Genomic DNA, 21,375 nt, shown 5'->3' with positions numbered 1-21,375 from the left:
GAGGAATAGTGCCCCATCATTGGTGTCAGTGGAAGGAATAGTGCCCCATCATTGGTATCAGTGGGAGGAATAGTGATCCATCATTGCCCCATCATTGGTATCAGTGGGAGGAACTGTGCCCCATCATTGGTATCAGTGGGAGGAATAGTGCCCCATCATTGGTGTCAGTGGGAGGAATAGTGCTCCATCGTTGGTATCAGTGGGAGGAATAGTGCCCCATCGTTGGTATCAGTGGGAGGAATAGTGCCCCATCGTTGGTATCAGTGGGAGGAATAGTGCCCCATCATTGGTATCAGTGGGAGGAATAGTGCCCCATCATTGGTATCAGTGGGAGGAATAGTGCCCCATCGTTGGTGTCAGTGGGAGGAATAGTGCTCCATCATTGGTATCAGTGGGAGGAATAGTGCCCCATCATTGGTATCAGTGGGAGGAATAGTGCCCCATCATTGGTATCAGTGGGAGGAATAATGCCCCATCATTGGTATCAGTGGGAGGAATAGTGCCCCATCATTGGTGTCAGTGGGAGGAATAGTGCCCCATCATTGGTATCAGTGGGAGGAATAGTGTCCCATCATTAGTGTCAGTGGGAGGAATAGAGCCCCAACATTGGTATCAGTGGGAGGAATAGTGCTCCATCATTGGTGTCACTGGGAGGAATAGAGCCCCATTCTTGGTGTCAGTTGGAGGAATAGAGTCCCCTCATTGGTATCAGTGGGAGGAATAGTGCCCTATCATTGGTGTCAGTGGAAGGAATAGTGTTCCATCATTCGTATCAGTGGGAGGAATAGTGTCCCATCATTGGTGACAGTGAGAGGAATAGTGTCCCATCATTGGTGTCAGTGAGACGAATAGTGTCCCATCATTGGTAACAGTGGGAGGAATAGTGCCCCATCATTGGAATCAGTGGGAGGAATAGTGCCCCATCATTGGAATCAGTGGGAGGAATAGTGGTCCATCATTGGTGTCACTGGGAGGAATAGAGCCCTATCCTTGGTGTCAGTGGGAGGAATAGTGCCCCACCCTTGGCATCAGTGGGAGGAATAGTACCCCATCATTAGTGTCAGTGGGAGGAATAGTGCCCCATTCGTGGTGTCAGTAGAAGGAATTGTGCCCTTTCGTTGGTATCAGTGAGAGGAATAATACCCCAATATTGGTGTCACTGGGAGGAATATTGCCCCATCATTGGTATCAGTGGGAGGAATAGTGCCCTATCATTAGTGTCATTGGGAGGTATAGTGCCCCATCTATGGTTGCATTAGAAGGAATTGTGCCCTTTCGTTGGTATCAGTGAGAGTAATAGTGCCCCATTTTTGGCATCAGTGAAAGGAATTGTAATGGCAACTTTGGGAATTCCAGACACCGGACACGAACTTGAGGAAAACAAACTTTTTATTTACCAACGTTGGTTGACTTAATAAGGACTCGTGTCTGCAAGCGAAGTCCTTGAAAAGCATCTTACAGGGTATACATATCAGCAATTACGTCACAATGCGTATATTTCCTCTTTCACTTTCTGTACATTTAAAAGACTTTCTAAGCAGTGCAGTATATGGCCTTGCTAGATAAACCATCTTCAGCTGAAAATAAGGGTGACAGCTACAGACTGGAACACATTATTCCACAGGAAATAAGGGAGGAGGGAAGTGAGCTGATGACCTTGCTTTGCAAACATGCTGTTAGAAATTTTAAAGATTGAGGGGAACTCTGCAATATTTGGGTTCTGCCACAGAATAGTGGTCCGTCGTTGGTATCAATGGAAAGAATTCTGCCCAAACGTTGTTGTCAATGGAAGGAACTGTGCCTCATTATTGGTGTCAGTGGGAGGAATAATTCCCTTTAGCAGGTGTCTGTGGGAAGAATAGTGCCCCATTATTGGTGTCAGTGGGAGGAATTATTCCCTTTTGCGGGTGTCTGTGGGAGGAATAGTGCCCCATTATTGGTGTCAGTCACTTTCATGGGTGTTTTTTTTTTCACTCATATGTAATATATGCAACAATTCTGAAGACCGCACCAAGATGCATCTGTCAAAGTATCGAAAAATGTACGCTGCAGTTAGTATTCTCTCCACAATGCAGTGATTTCAATTATTGTCAGTGGAACGCAGAGACCGGAAGCGAAACCAAACAAAGACAGGAAGTGATGTCATCTACAGACAGGAAGTGATGTCATATATAAATAGCAAGCTCTTGGAGAGAAGTCCGCTCAGGGGAAGTCGAGGGAGATATTCCTTCAACTCGCAGCTGAGGAGGTAATAAGATGCTATTTTGTATTTACACCCAGTAACCCCCACATCATGTCTGTCCTCTTCCTCCATCGTCATGTTCGTCCTCTTCCTCTATAGTCATGTCCGTCCTCTTCCTCCATCGTCATGTCCGTCCTTTTCAGTTTGTCTAACCATCCATGCCTTGTCGTTTACATGTAAAAAACGTAAAAAAAAATTTTTTCTAGAAAATCACTTAGAACCCCCAAACATTATTATTTTTTTTTTAAAGCAGAGACCCTAAAGAATAAATTGGTGGGTGTTGCAATACATCCTAAATATAGAACCATTTATCCAACCGTCCATCCAGAGCCTCTGGTTTATAGACCGGATACGTCCTAAATATAGAACCATTTATCCAACCGTCCATCCAGAGCCTCTGGTTTATAGACCGGATACGTCCTAAATATAGAACCATTTATCCAACCGTCCATCCAGACCCTCTGGTTTATAGACCGGATACATCCTAAATATAGAACCATTTATCCAACCGTCCATCCAGAGCCTCTGGTTTATAGACTGGATTTTGTGAGATATTGGACACCATGCCTTCTCTGTCAAATTTGAACCCCATTGAAGTCAATGGGGCCAAACGTTAAACACATTTAATGCCATGTTCCTGGTTAATAGACCTGGGGCTGTCAAACAAATGGCACAGGGGCCTTGACATTGCTTTAGGGAACATGTGCCAAAGCAAAAAAAAATAAAAAATTACACTTGCACTGACATGTAAACAAACTCCTGGACCCTATAGCAGCCGGGTGTTTAGGTAGGTATATATTAGGAGGAGGATTCTGGGAGGTCAGCAGTGAGAATTGTTACTTTCTCTCTTTATACAGGATTATAAAATAAAGGTTAACTATGTAAAGAAGATTCTAGAAGTCACCCAGAAGATCATTGATCTGCTGACAGGAGAGGTGAGCGGTGCCGGGAATTCTGGGACATTCTCCAGTAACAGACAAGGGATGTGTCTGGATGGTGACTGTATCATTGTGTGTGTCAGGTTCCTATAAGGTGTCAGGATGTCACTGTCTATTTCTCCATGGAGGAGTGGGAGTATTTAGAAGGACACAAGGACCTCTACAAGGACATCATGATGGACAATCAGCCGCCCCTCACATTACCGGGTAAGAGGAGACTTTATTGTAAAGGAGAGAGCAGTACGGAGGGTCCACCTAGATCCCCCATCATCTGATAAACACATAGAAACAATGGATTCAGTCAGTGTGTGTGTTTCCTACAGATGGATCCAGTCATGGGAACCCACCAGAGAGATGTCCCCGTCCTCTGTATTCCCAGGATTCCGCACAGGAAGATCACACCATCCCTCATCACCATCAGGTAGGTAGGACTCGGCATATAGATCTAAAAAATGTATTCAAAGCCATGAGAGGACATTCTTCTATGTAATCTCTTACAGAAATCTATCCTATCATCTTTGGGGTTTAAGGTGAAGAACTGAAAGAAATCAAAGCTGAAATTAAAGAGGAAGAAGAAGAGATGTTGGTGAGTGGAGATCAACCATCTATGGAGGAGGGGGAGATGACTGTGAAAAGTAAACAGGAAGAATCTTCTTTGTATATAGACCTACGTAAGTATTAAACACGTAATGCAAAAAACATTCACAATTTCATTTTAACTGTATGCATTTGTATATCACAGCTCATCAGTGCTCAGGTAATGCAGTCATAACAAAGGATCTTGACTAGTGACAAAGTAGCACTTTCACTGGACAAGTTCATCCGGTGCACACGTCATGTTCCCAACAAATGAGGAGGAGATACTGGACACCATATGAAAGGTCCATCTCCATTCCTCAATATAACATCATGTTCCCAACAAATGAGGAGGAGATACTGGACACCATATGAAAGGTCCATCTCCGTTCCTCAATATAACGTCATGTTCCCAACAAATGAGGAGGAGATACTGGACACCATATGAAAGGTCCATCTCCGTTCCTCAATATAACGTCATGTTCCCAACAAATGAGGAGGAGATACTGGACACCATATGAAAGGTCCATCTCCATTCCTCAATATAACGTCATGTTCCCAACAAATGAGGAGGAGATACTGGACACCAAATGAAAGGTCCATCTCCATTCCTCAATATAACGTCACGTTCCCAACAAATGAGGAGGAGATACTGGACACCATATGAAAGGTCCATCTCCGTTCCTCAATATAACGTCATGTTCCCAACAAATGAGGAGGAGATACTGGACACCATATGAAAGGTCCATCTCCGTTCCTCAATATAACGTCATGTTCCCAACAAATGAGGAGGAGATACTGGACACCAAATGAAAGGTCCATCTCCATTCCTCAATATAACGTCATGTTCCCAACAAATGAGGAGGAGATACTGGACACCATATGAAAGGTCCATCTCCGTTCCTCAATATAACGTCATGTTCCCAACAAATGAGGAGGAGATACTGGACACCATATGAAAGGTCCATCTCCATTCCTCAATATAACGTCATGTTCCCAACAAATGAGGAGGAGATACTGGACACCAAATGAAAGGTCCATCTCCATTCCTCAATATAACGTCACGTTCCCAACAAATGAGGAGGAGATACTGGACACCATATGAAAGGTCCATCTCCATTCCTCAATATAACATCATATTCCCAACAAATGAGGAGGAGATACTGTACACCATATGAAAGGTCCATCTCCATTCCTCAATATAACATCATATTCCCAACAAATGAGGAGGAGATACTGGACACCATATGGAAGGTCCATCTCCATTCCTCAATATAACGTCATGTTCCCAACAAATATTTGGAGGCAGACTGGTATATTCGGCGTGTGAATGTCGGGATTGTACAATACTCATAACATTGACTGTAATTCTTCTCTCCGCAGGTGGACACTATGTCCGGGAGACCTCTGAGGATCATCTCATGTTACCTCCAGGATATAATGCAGTGAATAACAATATACATGGGAGAACTTACCATTTGGGGAGATAAGTGGATCCCTCGGACGGATCACACACCACGACTCTGGGATCTCACAATACAGACACTCTAATAGATCCATCTACTTCCAATGAATCTTCTAGAATCTATAAAGAAAGGCGTTCATTGTCCTGTTCAGTGTGTGGGAAATCTTTTACAAAAAACTCGAAAGGACAAGTTGATACACATCAGAGATATCACACAGGCGAGCGTCCCTATTCATGTTCAGATTGCGGGAAATGTTTTGTAATAAAAAGTCACCTTGTTACACACCAGAGAACTCACACAGGAGAACGACCTTATTCCTGTTCAGAGTGCGGGAAATGTTTTGTTACAAATGGACAACTTGTTATACACCAGAGGAGTCACACAGGTGAGCGTCCTTATTCATGTTCGGAGTGCGGGAAATGTTTCATTCACAAAGGAGAACTTAGTAAACATCATAGAAGTCACACGGGTGAACGTCCCTTTCCATGTTTGGAGTGCAGGAAATGTTTCAGTGATCAAGGAAGCCTTCTTATACATCAGAGAACTCACACCGGTGAGCGTCCCTATTCATGTTCTGAGTGTGGGAAATGTTTCACTATGAAAGAAAGCCTTGTTTCTCATTTTAGAATTCACACAGGTGAGCGTCCCTATTCATGTTCAGAGTGCGGGAAAAGCTTCATTACAAAAGGACACCTTGTTTTACATGAAAGAATTCACACAGGTGAGCGTCCTTTTTCATGTTTAGAGTGCGGGAAATGTTTCAGCGACAAAGGTTACCTGCGTAAACATCAACGAATTCACACAGGCGAGAAATATTTCAGTCACAAAGTGAGCCTTCTTTTACATCAGAAAATTCACACGGGCGAGCGTCCCTTTTCCTGTTTCAAGAAAGTGCGAGAAATGTTTCATCACCAAACAAAACCTTGTTTCACACCAAAAGATTCACGCAGGTGAATGTCCCTATTCATGTTCAGAGTGCAGGAAACATTTCATTACGAAAGGACAGCTTGTTTCACACCAGAAAAATTCACACAGGTGAGAATCCTTACTCATGCTTGGAGTGCGGGAAATTCTTCAATCACAAAGGAAACCTTCATAAACATCCGAAAATTCACACAGGCGAATGTCCCTTTCCGTGTTCGGATTGTGGGAAAAGTTTTATTCAGAAACACGATCTTCTGAAACACCAGAAAGTTCACAGCGGGGAGCGTCCCTATTTATGCTCAGAGTGCGGGAAAGGTTTTATTACCAGAGAAAACCTTGTTGCGCACCAGAGAACTCACACAGGTGAGCGCCCCTTTTCATGTTTAGAGTGCGGGAAATGTTTCATTAGACAAGGGCACCTCGTTTCACATCAAAAAATTCACACAGGCGAGCGTCCTCATTCGCGTTTAGAGTGCGGGAAAAGTTTTATTCGGAAAGAGGACCTAGTGAAACATCAGAGAATTCACATGGGTGAATGACCCTTTCCAGGTTCGGTGTGCAGGAAATGTTTTAGTCAGAATGGTGAACTTCTAAAGCACCAGAGACTTCACTCGGGTGAGTGTCCCTATTCATATTCACAGTGTGGGAAATGTTTCACTGACAAAAAATTCCATCTGACAGTCTCTTCTATATCTCTGAATGGAATTCCCAGGTCTACACACTGTGCTCATTATGAGGGGTTCCCACCATCCCTGTGATGAGTTCCTGGCTCTGTATACCCGCTGTGCCCATTATGAGGGGTTCCCACCATCCCTGTGCTCAGTTCCCGGGTCTGTACACCCGCTGTGCCCATTATGAGGGGTCCCCACCATCCCTGTGTTGAGTTCCCGGGTCTGTACACACCCTGTGCCCATTATGAGGGGTTCCCACCATCCCTGTGCCAAGTTCCCGGGTCTGTACACCCCCTGGGCGCATTATGAGGGGTCCCCACCATCCCTGTGCCGAGTTCCCGGGTCTGTACACCCGCTGTGCTCATTATGAGGGGTTCCCACCATCCCTGCAGTGGTTTCATAGGTCTGAACATCTGCTCTGAATGAAGAAAGAACAAAGAGAGGGCGCACAGGCCTAGTGCATTACCATAAAAAAAATGTTTAATAAGAAATAAAATATGTGTTGTACTCACAAATGACAATAAAGTCAAGGCACATCATAAAAGAACAGCTGGGTCAACACCACGCTGAGTAACAGTCCATAATGGGGAATGTAGACATCCAATAGGCTGACGTGTTTCGAGGACTTGCCTCTTCCTCGGAGCCAATGTTCCTCATTCAGTATATTTGGATTCCCCCGGTCCATTTGAGGGCAGCAAGGTGTGCATGTTCCAGGACATTCTTAATGTGGTTGCAGCCTGCATCGAGTCCATCCCCAAGCGCAGGAGCATTTGTTTTTGCTGGTTCATTGAACATCTGCTCTACATGGGGTTCTCAGGTCATCATACTTGCTGTGTCCCTCCATCCCTGCATACAGTCCCCACATCTGCACCCCTGCTGTAGGAAGGGTGGGTGCATGGCATAACGGGCAAAAGGACCCCTACATGGCGTTCCTAGGTCAATGAGGGGGTCCCACCATCCCTGCTGGAATTTTTTTCATATTATGGGGAATGTACAGGGAGGATCAGGAGTGCACCAAACTAGCGGTCGGCCACCAGCGAGGATGAAAGAAAGCTGTTCTGATCCAACAGTAATCTATATATTGTCCTGGATGGTGGGGAAGCCTTCCCTCCATTGTTATGACAGGCGCTGGCCCTTTAAGAGATGTAGCCGGTAGTTGGTGCAGCAGAGGGCTCATAATGCAGGCCATGGACGCCGATTTTCGCACTGTTAGTGGGTTAATTGGTCGGCCATTTTTTTGGGTTTTGGCACATTTTTATTATCGGTCAAGTTCCCGGCAATGATGGGTAAATCGGCCGAATGTTTTACCGATAAAAAATCTGCGCATGAGCCGTGACCTGCAAGAAGAGGAAAAAGAAGAAGAAAAAAAAAGAAAATGAAGAAGAGGAAGAAGAAGGAGAAAGTGAAGAAGAAGCAGAAAGTGAAGAATGAAGAAGAAAATGAAGAAGAAGAAAATGAAGAAGAAGGAGAAGAAAATGAATAAGAATAAAAAGGAAGAAATATAAGAAGAAGAGGAAAAGAAAATGAAGAAGTAGAAGATGAAGAAAATGAAGAAGAAGAAGTTGAAGAGGAAGAAGAAAATGAAGAAGAAGAAAAAGAAGAAAATGAAGAAGAAGATGATGAGAAAGAAGATGAAGAAGGAGAAAATGAAGAAGGAGAAGAAAAGAAAAGAAGAAGGAGAAGAAAAAGAAGAAAATGAAGAAAACGAAGATGAAGAAAAAGAAGAATTCCAGTCCGCTATTATATTTTACATGAAAGTATTGTGGTTGCAACAATGTATCCATTTGTATCCAAATAAAACCACCTGTATCCAAAATGGATACATTGTTGCAACCACAAGACTTTTCGTATAAAATATAATAGTGGAGCTCTCTGCAAGGGACAGAAGTAAAAATGCTGCCTGTAGACGGGATGAAAATTGGACGATTTTTTACCATTGGTGGTAACTAGAGATGAGCGAATTATTCAAAAATTCGATTCGGCTGATTCGCCGAATTTGCGGGAGAAATTCGATTCGATGCAAATTTATTCGCCGCGAATTTAACTTATTTAAAGGGTTTCTAGGCTTCAGAGAGCCTTTATATTAGTGCAGAACACTGTACCTTTAATTTAAATGCCCTTGGAGTCTGCTGGGGAAGAGAAATAATACTGTCAGTCAGTATGACATGCAGATGAGTGCCGTCGATCTTAGAATCACCGCACACTTCACTCATTTGGGCAGTCACGGGGCACGACGAAGAAGAAGAAGAATGAAAAGAAGAATGAAAAGAAGAAGAAGAATGAAAAGAAGAATGAAAAGAAGAATGAGAAGAATGAAAAGAAGAAGAAGAATGAGAAGAAGAATGAAAAGAAGAATGAGAAGAATGAAAAGAAGAAGAAGAAGAATGAAAAGAAGAAGAATGAAAAGAAGAATAAGAATGAAAAGAAGAATGAACTATATTACTATATCAGTCTCTAATGGATGCTGGAGAGTTAAACCCCCTAACACCTGCTGTGCCCATTATGAGGGGTTCCCACCATCCCTGTGCTGAGGTTCCAGGTCTGCACACCTGCTGCGCCCATTATGAGAAGTTCCCACCATCCCTGTGCTGAGTTCCTGGGTCTGTACACCTGCTCTGCCCATTAGGAGGAGTTCCCACCATCCCTGTGCTAAATTCCTGGGTCTGTACACCTGCTGTTCCCATTATGAGGGGTTTCTACCATCCCTGTGCTGAGGTCCCAGGTCTGCACACCTGCTGCGCCCATTACTAGGGGTTCCCACCATCCCTGTGCTGAGGTTCTGGGAATGCACACCTGCTGTGCCCATTATGAGGGGTTCCCACCATCCCTGTGCTGAGGTTCCAGGTCTGCACACCTGCTGCGCCCATTATGAGAAGTTCCCACCATCCCTGTGCTGAGTTCCTGGGTCTGTACACCTGCTCTGCCCATTAGGAGGAGTTCCCACCATCCCTGTGCTAAATTCCTGGGTCTGTACACCTGCTGTTCCCATTATGAGGGGTTTCTACCATCCCTGTGCTGAGGTCCCAGGTCTGCACACCTGCTGCGCCCATTACTAGGGGTTCCCACCATCCCTGTGCTGAGGTTCTGGGTATGCACACCTGCTGTGCCCATTATGAGGGGTTCCCACCATCCCTGTGCTGAGGTTCTGGGTATGCACACCTGCTGTGCCCATTATGAGGGGTTCCCACCATCCCTGTGCTGAATTCCTGGGTCTGTATGTACACCTGCTGTGTCCATTGTGAGGGATTCCCACCATTCCTGCACTGAGTACCTGAGTCTGTACACCTGCCAAAAGAAAGTTTCAGGATTTTGAAGGAGCAAAATACCGTAATACTGGAACAAAAATGAGCTGCGTGGTGGAGTTGCCAGAAGAAGAAGAAGAAGAAGAAGAATGAAAAGAAGAAGAAGAAGAATGAAAAGAAGAAGAATGAAAAGAAGAAGAAGAAGAATGAGAAGAAGAATGAAAAGAAGAAGAAGAAGAATGAAAAGAAGAAGAAGAATGAAAAGAAGAATGAAAAGAAGAAGAAGAAGAATGAAAAGAAGAAGAAGTAGAATGAAAAGAAGAATGAAAAGAAGAATGAAAAGAAGAAGAATGAAAAGAAGAAGAAGAAGAATGAAAAGAAGAATGAAAAGAAGAAGAAGAAGAATGAAAAGAAGAAGAAGAAGAATGAAAAGAAGAATGAAAAGAAGAAGAAGAAGAGAATGAAAAGAAGAATGAAAAGAAGAAGAAGAATGAAAAGAAGAAGAAGAAGAATGAAAAGAAGAAGAAGAATGAAAAGAAGAATGAAAAGAAGAAGAAGAAGAATGAAAAGAAGAAGAAGAATGAAAAGAAGAAGAAGAAGAATGAAAAGAAGAAGAAGAAGAATGAAAAGAAGAAGAAGAAGAATGAAAAGAAGAAGAAGAATGAAAAGAAGAAGTATTCCAGTACAGCAAAAAGTGTATCTGCAGAGAGCTCCGCTATTTCTGACAGTTCTCTGACAGTTCCTTCACATTTACAGCGGTTGAAACATTGTATCTATTTATTTCCGAATAAAAACATCTGTATCCTAAATGGAAACAAATAGATACAATGTTTCAACCGCTGTAAATGAACTGTCAGAAATAGCGGAGCTCTCTGCAGTGACACTTTTGCCGGCTGATCGGGAAAAATTCGATTCGTGCACCCGAAGTTGGCTAAAATTCGGATTCGATGCGAATCGAATTTTTCCCGATATTCGAAACGAATTCCACTTCGCCTGGTTCGATTCGCTCATCTCTAGTGGTAACGTTGGCCGATTGAATGACCGATTTTTCTTTTTTTTTCTAAAAACCGTCCGGTTTTCGACCCATCTATGGCCTGCATAAGGAAGGAAGAGGACTGCTGATGGGTGCACCTCTGCTGCTGGCCGGACTCAGTGGTGCCCCTCTGAAATGAACTCTTCTCCTGGACCTTCCCCGGCTGATGTAAGAACATTCCATTCATGGATCAGGACTTTGTAAACCCAAAAAGAAAATTTTTTATTATGGACTTTTGAAGTCTTTTGAGTTGAAAAAGCAACCGACGTCCCCAAGATCGTACTCCCCTTCAGAAGACCCCTGCTAGGAAACTGGCTCATCACTGAACTGCTTCAGCTACTCTCCCCTTGTTTCCTCAAAAGAACAATTGGAATATTAATGTGATACCTAATTTAAAAATGTTTATATAACTAAAAAAAAATGTTTATATAAATGAAAAAAAAATGTTAATATAAATGAAATTTTTTTTTTATAAAAATAAAAAAATAGTTTATATAAATAAAAAAAAGTTTATATAAATAAAAAAAATGTTTATATAAATGAAAACAAAATGTTTATATAAATAAAAAAACTTTATATAAGTGAAAAAAATGTTTATATAAAAAAAAGTTTATATAAATGAAAAACAATGTTCATTGTTATTTGGAGAGATGCTGAGTGTGTTTTGTCTGCTGGGGTAGTTATTGTAACTTTGGGACCATCGATCAATATCAGGATAGGGATTATCAATAAATAAAATGATCAATAAATAAAACAGTCTGGATGAAAAAAAGACAAAAGTCTATCTAGTTCAACCATTAAAAAAAAAAAAAAATTATAATCCTACACCCAAAGTTGAGCAAAAAACCCCAGCAAAGCACGATCCAATTTGCTCCTGCTGGGGAAAACAATTCCTTCCTGATCCCCCGAGAGGCAATTGGATATTCCCTGGATCAACTTTACCTATAAATGTTATATCGGGCTTCAGTGAAGACCTTAGAGACCTCCTCAGGGGTAGCTGGGCTGAAGGAGCGGAGCGTTGGGGAGGTGATAGTGTGCGGGGCGTTAGGTATGGTGGGGGGCAGTACGGTTACGAGGTCAGAGGAGGGGAGAGTTGAGGGGGTGATGGAGGGAGGGGGGCTGGGTGGAGAGGTAGAGTGTGAATTGACAATGTCCTTACGGATTGCGTCGATCTTGTTTTGGAAATGATTGGCAATCTCGTGGGCGGTGAGTGAGGTACTGGGTGGAGGTGGGGGGGAGAGAGCAGGGAGTTGAAAGTGGAGAAGAGCCAGCGAGGACAGGTGGAGAGGATGTCGATAAGGGTTACGAACAGGGGCGGACTGACAACCCATGGGGCCCCCGGGCAATAGGGTATCATGGGGCCCCTATGTCCTTGCCCAAACTCAAAAAAGCCTATGAAAAAGGTACCAGGGACATCTCATGGGGCCCCCTACTGACCCCGAGCCCTCGGGCAGTGCCCAAGTTTCCAAATGGTCAGTCCGCCCCTGGTTACGAAGTAAGCTTGCTTGGCGGCGTGGAGGGAGGTGGTGTAGGTGAGGAAGGCGGATTTGTAGAGGGAGAACGCACGAGGGGATCTGGTTTTGCACCATAATCGCTCCAGCGCGCGACTGCGTCGTTTGAGACATTTCGTATGGTCGTTTTGCCAGGGTTGAAGCGGTCGGGGTCTGATGTTACGCATGGTTAGGGGTGCCAGGGAGCCTAGGGCAGCTGACAGTGACTCGTTGTACACAGTAGTGGCCAGGTCAGGGCATGACAGAGGGAGGATACTGTCATACAGACGGTCAGCTGCCGGGTGGAGATGGGTCAGGTTCAGGTTGCGGAGATTACAGCTGGTGATGGTTTGACGCTTTGGGGGGGGGTTAGAGGAGGGGGAAATGGAGAACGTGAGGAGGTGGTGGTCAGAGAGGGGGAAGGGGGTGTTAGTGAAGTTATGGAGGGTGCAGAGGTGGGAGAAAACGAGGTCCAGGGTGTTCCCATCGGTGTGGGTGGAGGACTGTGTGTGCTGTGTGAGTGCGAAAGAGGAGGTTAGGAGGAGGAGTTGGGAAGTAGCCGGGTTGTTGACGTTGATGGGGATGTTGAAGTCCCCTAGTCCTTAGCTCGGAGGAGAGGAAGAAGGGAAGCCAGGCGGCAAAGTCGTCCAGGAAGAGGGATACGGATCCAGGAGGCCGATCATATTACACATGGAGATCATATCCCCCCTTATGTATTATACATGGAGATCATATCCCCCCTTATGTATTATACATGGTGATCATATCCCCCCTTATGTATTATACATGGAGATCACATCCCCCCTTATGTATTATACATGGTGATCATATCCCCCCCTTATGTATTATACATGGAGATCATATCCCTCCTTATGTATTATACATGGAGATCATATCCCCCCTTATGTATTATACATGGAGATCATATCCCCCCTTATGTATTATACATGGAGATCATATCCCCCTTATGTATTATACATGGTGATCATATCCCCCCTTATGTATTATACATGGAAATCATATCCCCCCCCCTTATGTATTATACATGGAGATCATATCCCCCTTATGTATTATACATGGAGATCATATCCCCCTTATGTATTATACATGGAGATCGTATCCCCCCTTATGTATTATACATGGAGATCGTATCCCCCCTTATGTATTATACATGGAGATCATATCCCCCCTTATGTATTATACATGGTGATCCTTCTGCTCCATTGACCCCCCCAGATCCTTCTCCACCATTGACCCCCCCCAGATCCTTCTCCACCATTGACCCCCCCAGATCCTTCTCCACCATTGACCCCCCCCAGATCCTTTTCCACCATTGACCCTCCCAGATTCTTCTCCACCAGAACATACACTCCCCGGCCACCTTATTAGGTCCACCGGTTCAATGGCTCGGTCACACAAATGGCTAATCAGCCAATCACATGACAGCAACTCAAAGCATTTAGGCATGTAGATGTGGTGAAGGCGACTTGCTGAAGTTCAAACCAAAGGGATGAAAGGGGATTAAAGTGACTTTGAACGAGGGATGGTTGTTGGTGCCAGATGGGCTGGTCTGAGTATTTAAAAAACTGCTGATCTGCTGGGATTTTCCCATACAACCATCCATAGGGTTTACAGAGAATGGTCTGAAAAAGAGAAAATATCCAGTGAGCCATAGGGGGACATTATAACAATATTCCTCCGTTTTAAATAGTGAGATGAGCGGGCTTCGGGAAAATGGCCGCCGGGAGCCCGCCCTCTAATTGGGAAGAGTGATTAGGCTGGATCCTATTTAAATGCATTCTGACACTGGTGGGCGTTAACCCTGATGAAGTCACGACGCACGTGACGCAACGCGTCGGTACGCCATATCCGGTTTGGAATTACGTCACTTCCGGTCACGTGGGGACGCATGTCCGAACGTAGCGGCCATATTGGTTTCCCCTGTTTTCATGAGATACACCTATGGGATGAGGTGGAAGGCTTTTGTAACCAGGAAACAAATGTGAGTGCAACCGATATGTATTAGAAGTGTTTTGTATTAAACAATATTACACTATGGGAAGCTCTGTTTGTGTCCTATATGACGTATGAGTGGAGGTGGAGTGGAAACCCTGTGATCCCCTGCTGAGCTACCTGGAAATAAAGATCGGCCATAGAGGAGACCAGTAGTCTTTTGGCCCCTTGAGGGTCAGTGCGGGGAGGTGAGCAGGCACTGCTGCCATTTGAGGATTTGTTTGAGCACTAGAAGTGGAGATCACCGTTTTGTCACAAGTTACACCTGCATGGACTTTTATATATATATATATAATTTTTATATATATATTTTTTTGGATATGCACATTGAAAGGCTTTTGTTTGTTATATACACTTGTTCACTTTAAATTATTGATTATTAATCTTCACTTTAAATAGTGAATGGGAAGTAAGAATTTATTGTAGATTTAAATATTGTTTTTCACGGATTATATTATCACTGATATATTATGGATTCAGTTTGATTTTTATATTTTGAATATGAGTTTTAGAGATGAGCGAATCGAAGTATCCGAAGTGGAATTCGAGTCGAATTTCGGAAAAATTTCGATTCGTGCCGAATCCGAAAAACAGCCTAATTCGGACGCGCGAATCGAAATTTTTCCGAAAATGGCGGCTGACATGTGCGGCGACGGAGCGGGGATGTCGGGGAAGGCGCGCAGACAAGGCGCGCTGCCCCATAATGCATTCCTCAACGACATGTGATCGCATCAGCCAATCAGCAGCCAGCCAGCCAGCACTGTGTAATGGTCGAGGTATATATAGCGGCCATTTTGGAAATCTTCATTTGCCTGCAGTCATTGAACAGAGGCAGACCGCTCTGTACTAGGGACAGGGACAGAGTTAGGGCCACAGAAACGAGAATTGGGGACAGAGAGAAGTTACTTAGGGACAGAGAACCATTACTCAGGGACACAGACTTGTTAATGAGGGCCACAGAATCGTTATTTAGGGACAAAGAAACGCTAGTTAGGGCCACAGAATTCATACTCAGGGACAGACAGAATTGTTACTCAGTGCCAGAGAATTGTTACTTAGGGCCACAGAAACGTTATTAGGGCCACAGAATTTTTACTCAGGGACAGACAGAATTGTTACTGAGTGCCAGAGAATTGTTACTCAGGGACAGACAGAATTGTTACTGAGTGCCAGAGAATTCTTACTCAGGGCCACAGAATTCATTCTCAGGGACAGACAGAATTGTTACTCAGGGACAGACAGAATTGTTACTGAGTGCCAGAGAATTGTTACTCAGGGACAGACAGAATTGTTACTGAGTGCCAGAGAATTGTTACTCAGGGACAGACAGAATTGTTACTGAGTGCCAGAGAATTGTTACTCTCACAGACACAAAATTGTTACTTGCACAGACACAGAATTGTTACTTGCACAGACACACAATTGTTACTCAGGGCCACAGAATTCATACTCAGGGACAGACAGAATTGTTACTGAGTGCCAGAGAATTCTTACTCAGGGCCACAGAATTCATACTCAGGGACAGACAGAATTGTTACTCAGGGACAGACAGAATTGTTACTGAGTGCCAGAGAATTGTTACTCAGGGACAGACAGAATTGTTACTGAGTGCCAGAGAATTCTTACTCAGGGACAGACAGAATTGTTACTGAGTGCCAGAGAATTGTTACTCTCACAGACACAAAATTGTTACTTGCACAGACACAGAATTGTTACTCGCACAGAGACAGAATTGTTACTCAGGGCCACAGAATTCATACTCAGGGACAGACAGAATTGTTACTGAGTGCCAGAGAATTGTTACTCAGGGACAGACAGAATTGTTACTGAGTGCCAGAGAATTGTTACTCTCACAGACACAAAATTGTTACTTGCACAGACACAGAATTGTTACTTGCACAGACACACAATTGTTACTCAGGGCCACAGAATTCATACTCAGGGACAGACAGAATTGTTACTGAGTGCCAGAGAATTCTTACTCAGGGCCACAGAATTCATACTCAGGGACAGACAGAATTGTTACTCAGGGACAGACAGAATTGTTACTGAGTGCCAGAGAATTGTTACTCAGGGACAGACAGAATTGTTACTGAGTGCCAGAGAATTGTTACTCTCACAGACACAAAATTGTTACTTGCACAGACACAGAATTGTTACTTGCACAGACACACAATTGTTACTCAGGGCCACAGAATTCATACTCAGGGACAGACAGAATTGTTACTGAGTGCCAGAGAATTGTTACTCAGGGACAGACAGAATTGTTACTGAGTGCCAGAGAATTGTTACTCTCACAGACACAAAATTGTTACTTGCACAGACACAGAATTGTTACTCGCACAGAGACAGAATTGTTACTCAGGGCCACAGAATTCATACTCAGGGACAGACAGAATTGTTACTGAGTGCCAGAGAATTGTTACTCAGGGAAGACAGAATTGTTACTGAGTGCCATAGAATTGTTACTCAGGGACAGACAGAATTGTTACTGAGTGCCAGAGAATTGTTACTCTCACAGACACAAAATTGTTACTTGCACAGACACAGAATTGTTACTCGCACAGAGACAGAATTGTTACTCAGGGCCACAGAATTCATACTCAGGGACAGACAGAATTGTTACTGAGTGCCAGAGAATTGTTACTCAGGGACAGACAGAATTGTTACTGAGTGCCAGAGAATTGTTACTCTCACAGACACAAAATTGTTACTTGCACAGACACAGAATTGTTACTTGCACAGACACACAATTGTTACTGAGTGCCAGAGAATTGTTACTCAGGGACAGACAGAATTGTTACTGAGTGCCAGAGAATTGTTACTCAGGGACAGACAGAATTGTTACTGAGTGCCAGAGAATTGTTACTCAGGGACAGACAGAATTGTTACTGAGTGCCAGAGAATTGTTACTCTCACAGACACAAAATTGTTACTTGCACAGACACAGAATTGTTACTCGCACAGAGACAGAATTGTTACTCAGGGCCACAGAATTCATACTCAGGGACAGACAGAATTGTTACTGAGTGCCAGAGAATTGTTACTCAGGGACAGACAGAATTGTTACTGAGTGCCAGAGAATTGTTACTCTCACAGACACAAAATTGTTACTTGCACAGACACAGAATTGTTACTTGCACAGACACACAATTGTTACTCAGGGCCACAGAATTCATACTCAGGGACAGACAGAATTGTTACTGAGTGCCAGAGAATTGTTACTCAGGGACAGACAGAATTGTTACTGAGTGCCAGAGAATTGTTACTCAGGGACAGACAGAATTGTTACTGAGTGCCAGAGAATTGTTACTCTCACAGACACAAAATTGTTACTTGCACAGACACAGAATTGTTACTCGCACAGAGACAGAATTGTTACTCAGGGCCACAGAATTCATACTCAGGGACAGACAGAATTGTTACTGAGTGCCAGAGAATTGTTACTCAGGGACAGACAGAATTGTTACTGAGTGCCAGAGAATTGTTACTCTCACAGACACAAAATTGTTACTTGCACAGACACAGAATTGTTACTTGCACAGACACACAATTGTTACTCAGGGCCACAGAATTCATACTCAGGGACAGACAGAATTGTTACTGAGTGCCAGAGAATTGTTACTCAGGGACAGACAGAATTGTTACTGAGTGCCAGAGAATTGTTACTCTCACAGACACAAAATTGTTACTTGCACAGACACAGAATTGTTACTCGCACAGAGACAGAATTGTTACTCAGGGCCACAGAATTCATACTCAGGGACAGACAGAATTGTTACTGAGTGCCAGAGAATTGTTACTCAGGGAAGACAGAATTGTTACTGAGTGCCATAGAATTGTTACTCAGGGACAGACAGAATTGTTACTGAGTGCCAGAGAATTGTTACTCTCACAGACACAAAATTGTTACTTGCACAGACACAGAATTGTTACTCGCACAGAGACAGAATTGTTACTCAGGGCCACAGAATTCATACTCAGGGACAGACAGAATTGTTACTGAGTGCCAGAGAATTGTTACTCAGGGACAGACAGAATTGTTACTGAGTGCCAGAGAATTGTTACTCTCACAGACACAAAATTGTTACTTGCACAGACACAGAATTGTTACTTGCACAGACACACAATTGTTACTGAGTGCCAGAGAATTGTTACTCAGGGACAGACAGAATTGTTACTGAGTGCCAGAGAATTGTTACTCAGGGACAGACAGAATTGTTACTGAGTGCCAGAGAATTGTTACTCAGGGACAGACAGAATTGTTACTGAGTGCCAGAGAATTGTTACTCTCACAGACACAAAATTGTTACTTGCACAGACACAGAATTGTTACTCGCACAGAGACAGAATTGTTACTCAGGGCCACAGAATTCATACTCAGGGACAGACAGAATTGTTACTGAGTGCCAGAGAATTGTTACTCAGGGACAGACAGAATTGTTACTGAGTGCCAGAGAATTGTTACTCTCACAGACACAAAATTGTTACTTGCACAGACACAGAATTGTTACTTGCACAGACACACAATTGTTACTCAGGGCCACAGAATTCATACTCAGGGACAGACAGAATTGTTACTGAGTGCCAGAGAATTCTTACTCAGGGCCACAGAATTCATACTCAGGGACAGACAGAATTGTTACTCAGGGACAGACAGAATTGTTACTGAGTGCCAGAGAATTGTTACTCAGGGACAGACAGAATTGTTACTGAGTGCCAGAGAATTGTTACTCTCACAGACACAAAATTGTTACTTGCACAGACACAGAATTGTTACTTGCACAGACACACAATTGTTACTCAGGGCCACAGAATTCATACTCAGGGACAGACAGAATTGTTACTGAGTGCCAGAGAATTGTTACTCAGGGACACCTAATCGTTGAATTAAATAGTATGTCAGACAACATGCAGAGGAGTGGCAGAGGAGGCAATGTTTTAGGAGCGAGCAGACGTGGCAGCAGAGGAAGGGGTCGAGGCAGCAGTATTCGCAGCCAGAGGCCAGTGCTCCCGGTGTCATCCAGCGGTCGTGTCTCCACCGACAACCCTGCCGTCATTGATTGGTTGGCTCGGTCGTCTTCCTCTTCCCAGGTCACCTCTGACACCTACAGCCAACGGTCGGTGGGTACGTCAGACACAACCGTTAGTTGGCATGGCCCGGGACCAAGCCCACTGAAATCACGTGTCCTCTACCTGCCCCTGTCCTTTGCTGTTCCCTCACCAAGCGAAGTATCGCATGCTGTGGGCTCAGCCCCACTGTACAGTGAGGAAGAGCTAACAGAGGGCGGTCAGGAACGGGGGGAGACATCGGCCTTTTCAGCAGCCAAGCGAACAAGTACTGGCGAGGAGAGTGGCTCGGTAGCCGGTCTAGAGACAGGTCTGTCTCCTGACCCAGACGCAGCCGAGGGGGCTAGTAGTGAGGCGGAGACCCTACTTGATGATGAGGAGGTTGATCGCACTTGGCAGCCTCGTCGTCATCAGGCAATTTCTTCCGCATCATCAGGAGAAGAGGGTGGCAGCTTGGCAGCGAGCAAAACAGTCGGTGGGTTGCCCAGGAGACAGCAGCAGGGTCGCATCAGTGTCAGTGGAGCCAAACGTCCACGGAGTAGAGCACCAGCTCCACTGCAGCCTACCACCACGGCCAGTAGTGGTGCCGGTGCGCACGGAGGAAGTAGCAGTCAGCCAGTGAAGAGTAGCGGGGGCAAAGTTTCCTACTCGGTGGTGTGGCAATTTTTCCTCAAGCCGCCCGAGGAAGTAAACGTAGCCGTATGTCGACTATGTGGCCAGAAATGCAAGCGTGGCCAGGGGGCCCATGTTGGGACTACAGCGTTGCGTCAGCATATGCAGCGTCACCATTCGGTGGCCTGGGAAAACCGTGATAAACATACGGCGGTTCTGCCTGCCCCAGCCCCCGCTCCATCACCCGCTCCGTTACTTGCTCCGTCACCCGACGTCGTCAATCGCCCTCTATCAGCCAGTCAAGGCTCCAACACCTCTGCTGAGGGGAGTTGTCGCTCATTGGCATCTTCCGCTCGTTCAGATGCTCCTTCTCCTGCTACTCCTCTTCTCGGATTCCGTCAACAGTCTTTCTTGGAATCCGTATCCAAGAGACAACAGTTTGCGAGCACGCACCCGACGGTGCAAAAGCTGAACGTCCTCCTGTCCAAGTTGCTGGTGCTGCAGTCCCTCCCTTTCCAACTGGTGGACTCAGCACCTTTCCGAGAAATGATGGCTTGTGCCGCGCCGCGGTGGAGAGTGCCAAGCCGTCATTTCTTTGCCCAAAAGGCAGTGCCAGCCCTGCATTCACATGTAGAAGAGATGGTGGGCCAGTCTTTGAGCATGTCGGTCTCTGCCAAAGTGCACGGCAGCGCCGACGTGTGGAGCTGTAACTACGGTCAGGGACAGTACATGTCATTTACGGCCCACTGGGTGAACGTGGTGCCGGCACAGCCGCACCAGCAACTTGGACAGGTCACGACGCTTTTGCCTCCACGTTTGCACGTCCTTGGTCCAGCAAGCATGTCCGCCTCTACCACCTCTTTTTCCGCCGTGTCCTCAGCCGCCACCCCCGTGCCAAGTCCCATTACCCGACCGGCATATCACATGTGCAGGGCGCAACGGTGTCACGCTGTGCTGCACCTGGTATGCCTTGGCGAACGTAGTCACACAGGGGAGGAACTGCTGAGTGTAATGAACAGAGAAATCGACAGATGGCTGTCTCCGCGCAAACTAAAAATCGGAACCATGTTGACTGACAACGGAAAGAACATGGTGTCT

The 21,375-nt window shown here is 44.9% G+C and overlaps 1 protein-coding gene and 1 pseudogene across 2 annotated transcripts in view; both read left to right on the top strand.

Moving 5' to 3' along the window:
• The first annotated feature begins 2,015 nt into the window (after window positions 1-2,015).
• Window positions 2,016-21,375, top strand: part of LOC149453334 (uncharacterized) — a 320,806-nt gene continuing 301,446 nt past the window's right edge. The window contains exons 1-3 of the mRNA XM_089688299.1: window positions 2,016-2,248; window positions 3,100-3,177; window positions 3,264-3,387. Coding sequence (XP_089544425.1) covers window positions 3,303-3,387 — 85 coding nt within the window. The 5' untranslated portion in view covers window positions 2,016-2,248; window positions 3,100-3,177; window positions 3,264-3,302. The remainder of the gene's footprint in view (window positions 2,249-3,099; window positions 3,178-3,263; window positions 3,388-21,375) is intronic.
• On the top strand, window positions 3,303-8,528 carry LOC149453348 (uncharacterized; annotated as a pseudogene). The gene is made up of 4 exons (XR_016314725.1): window positions 3,303-3,387; window positions 3,504-3,601; window positions 3,711-3,851; window positions 5,248-8,528. The product of XR_016314725.1 is annotated as an uncharacterized LOC149453348 (transcript).

This window comes from Staurois parvus, unplaced genomic scaffold, assembly GCF_062004578.1.
Source record: "Staurois parvus isolate SC_StPar_1 unplaced genomic scaffold, SC_StPar_1.0 ptg000449l, whole genome shotgun sequence".
NCBI classification, from domain to species: Eukaryota; Metazoa; Chordata; class Amphibia; order Anura; family Ranidae; genus Staurois; species Staurois parvus.
The sequence above is the reverse complement of the archived record's forward strand: the minus strand, read 5'-3'. Positions and strand labels throughout refer to the sequence as shown.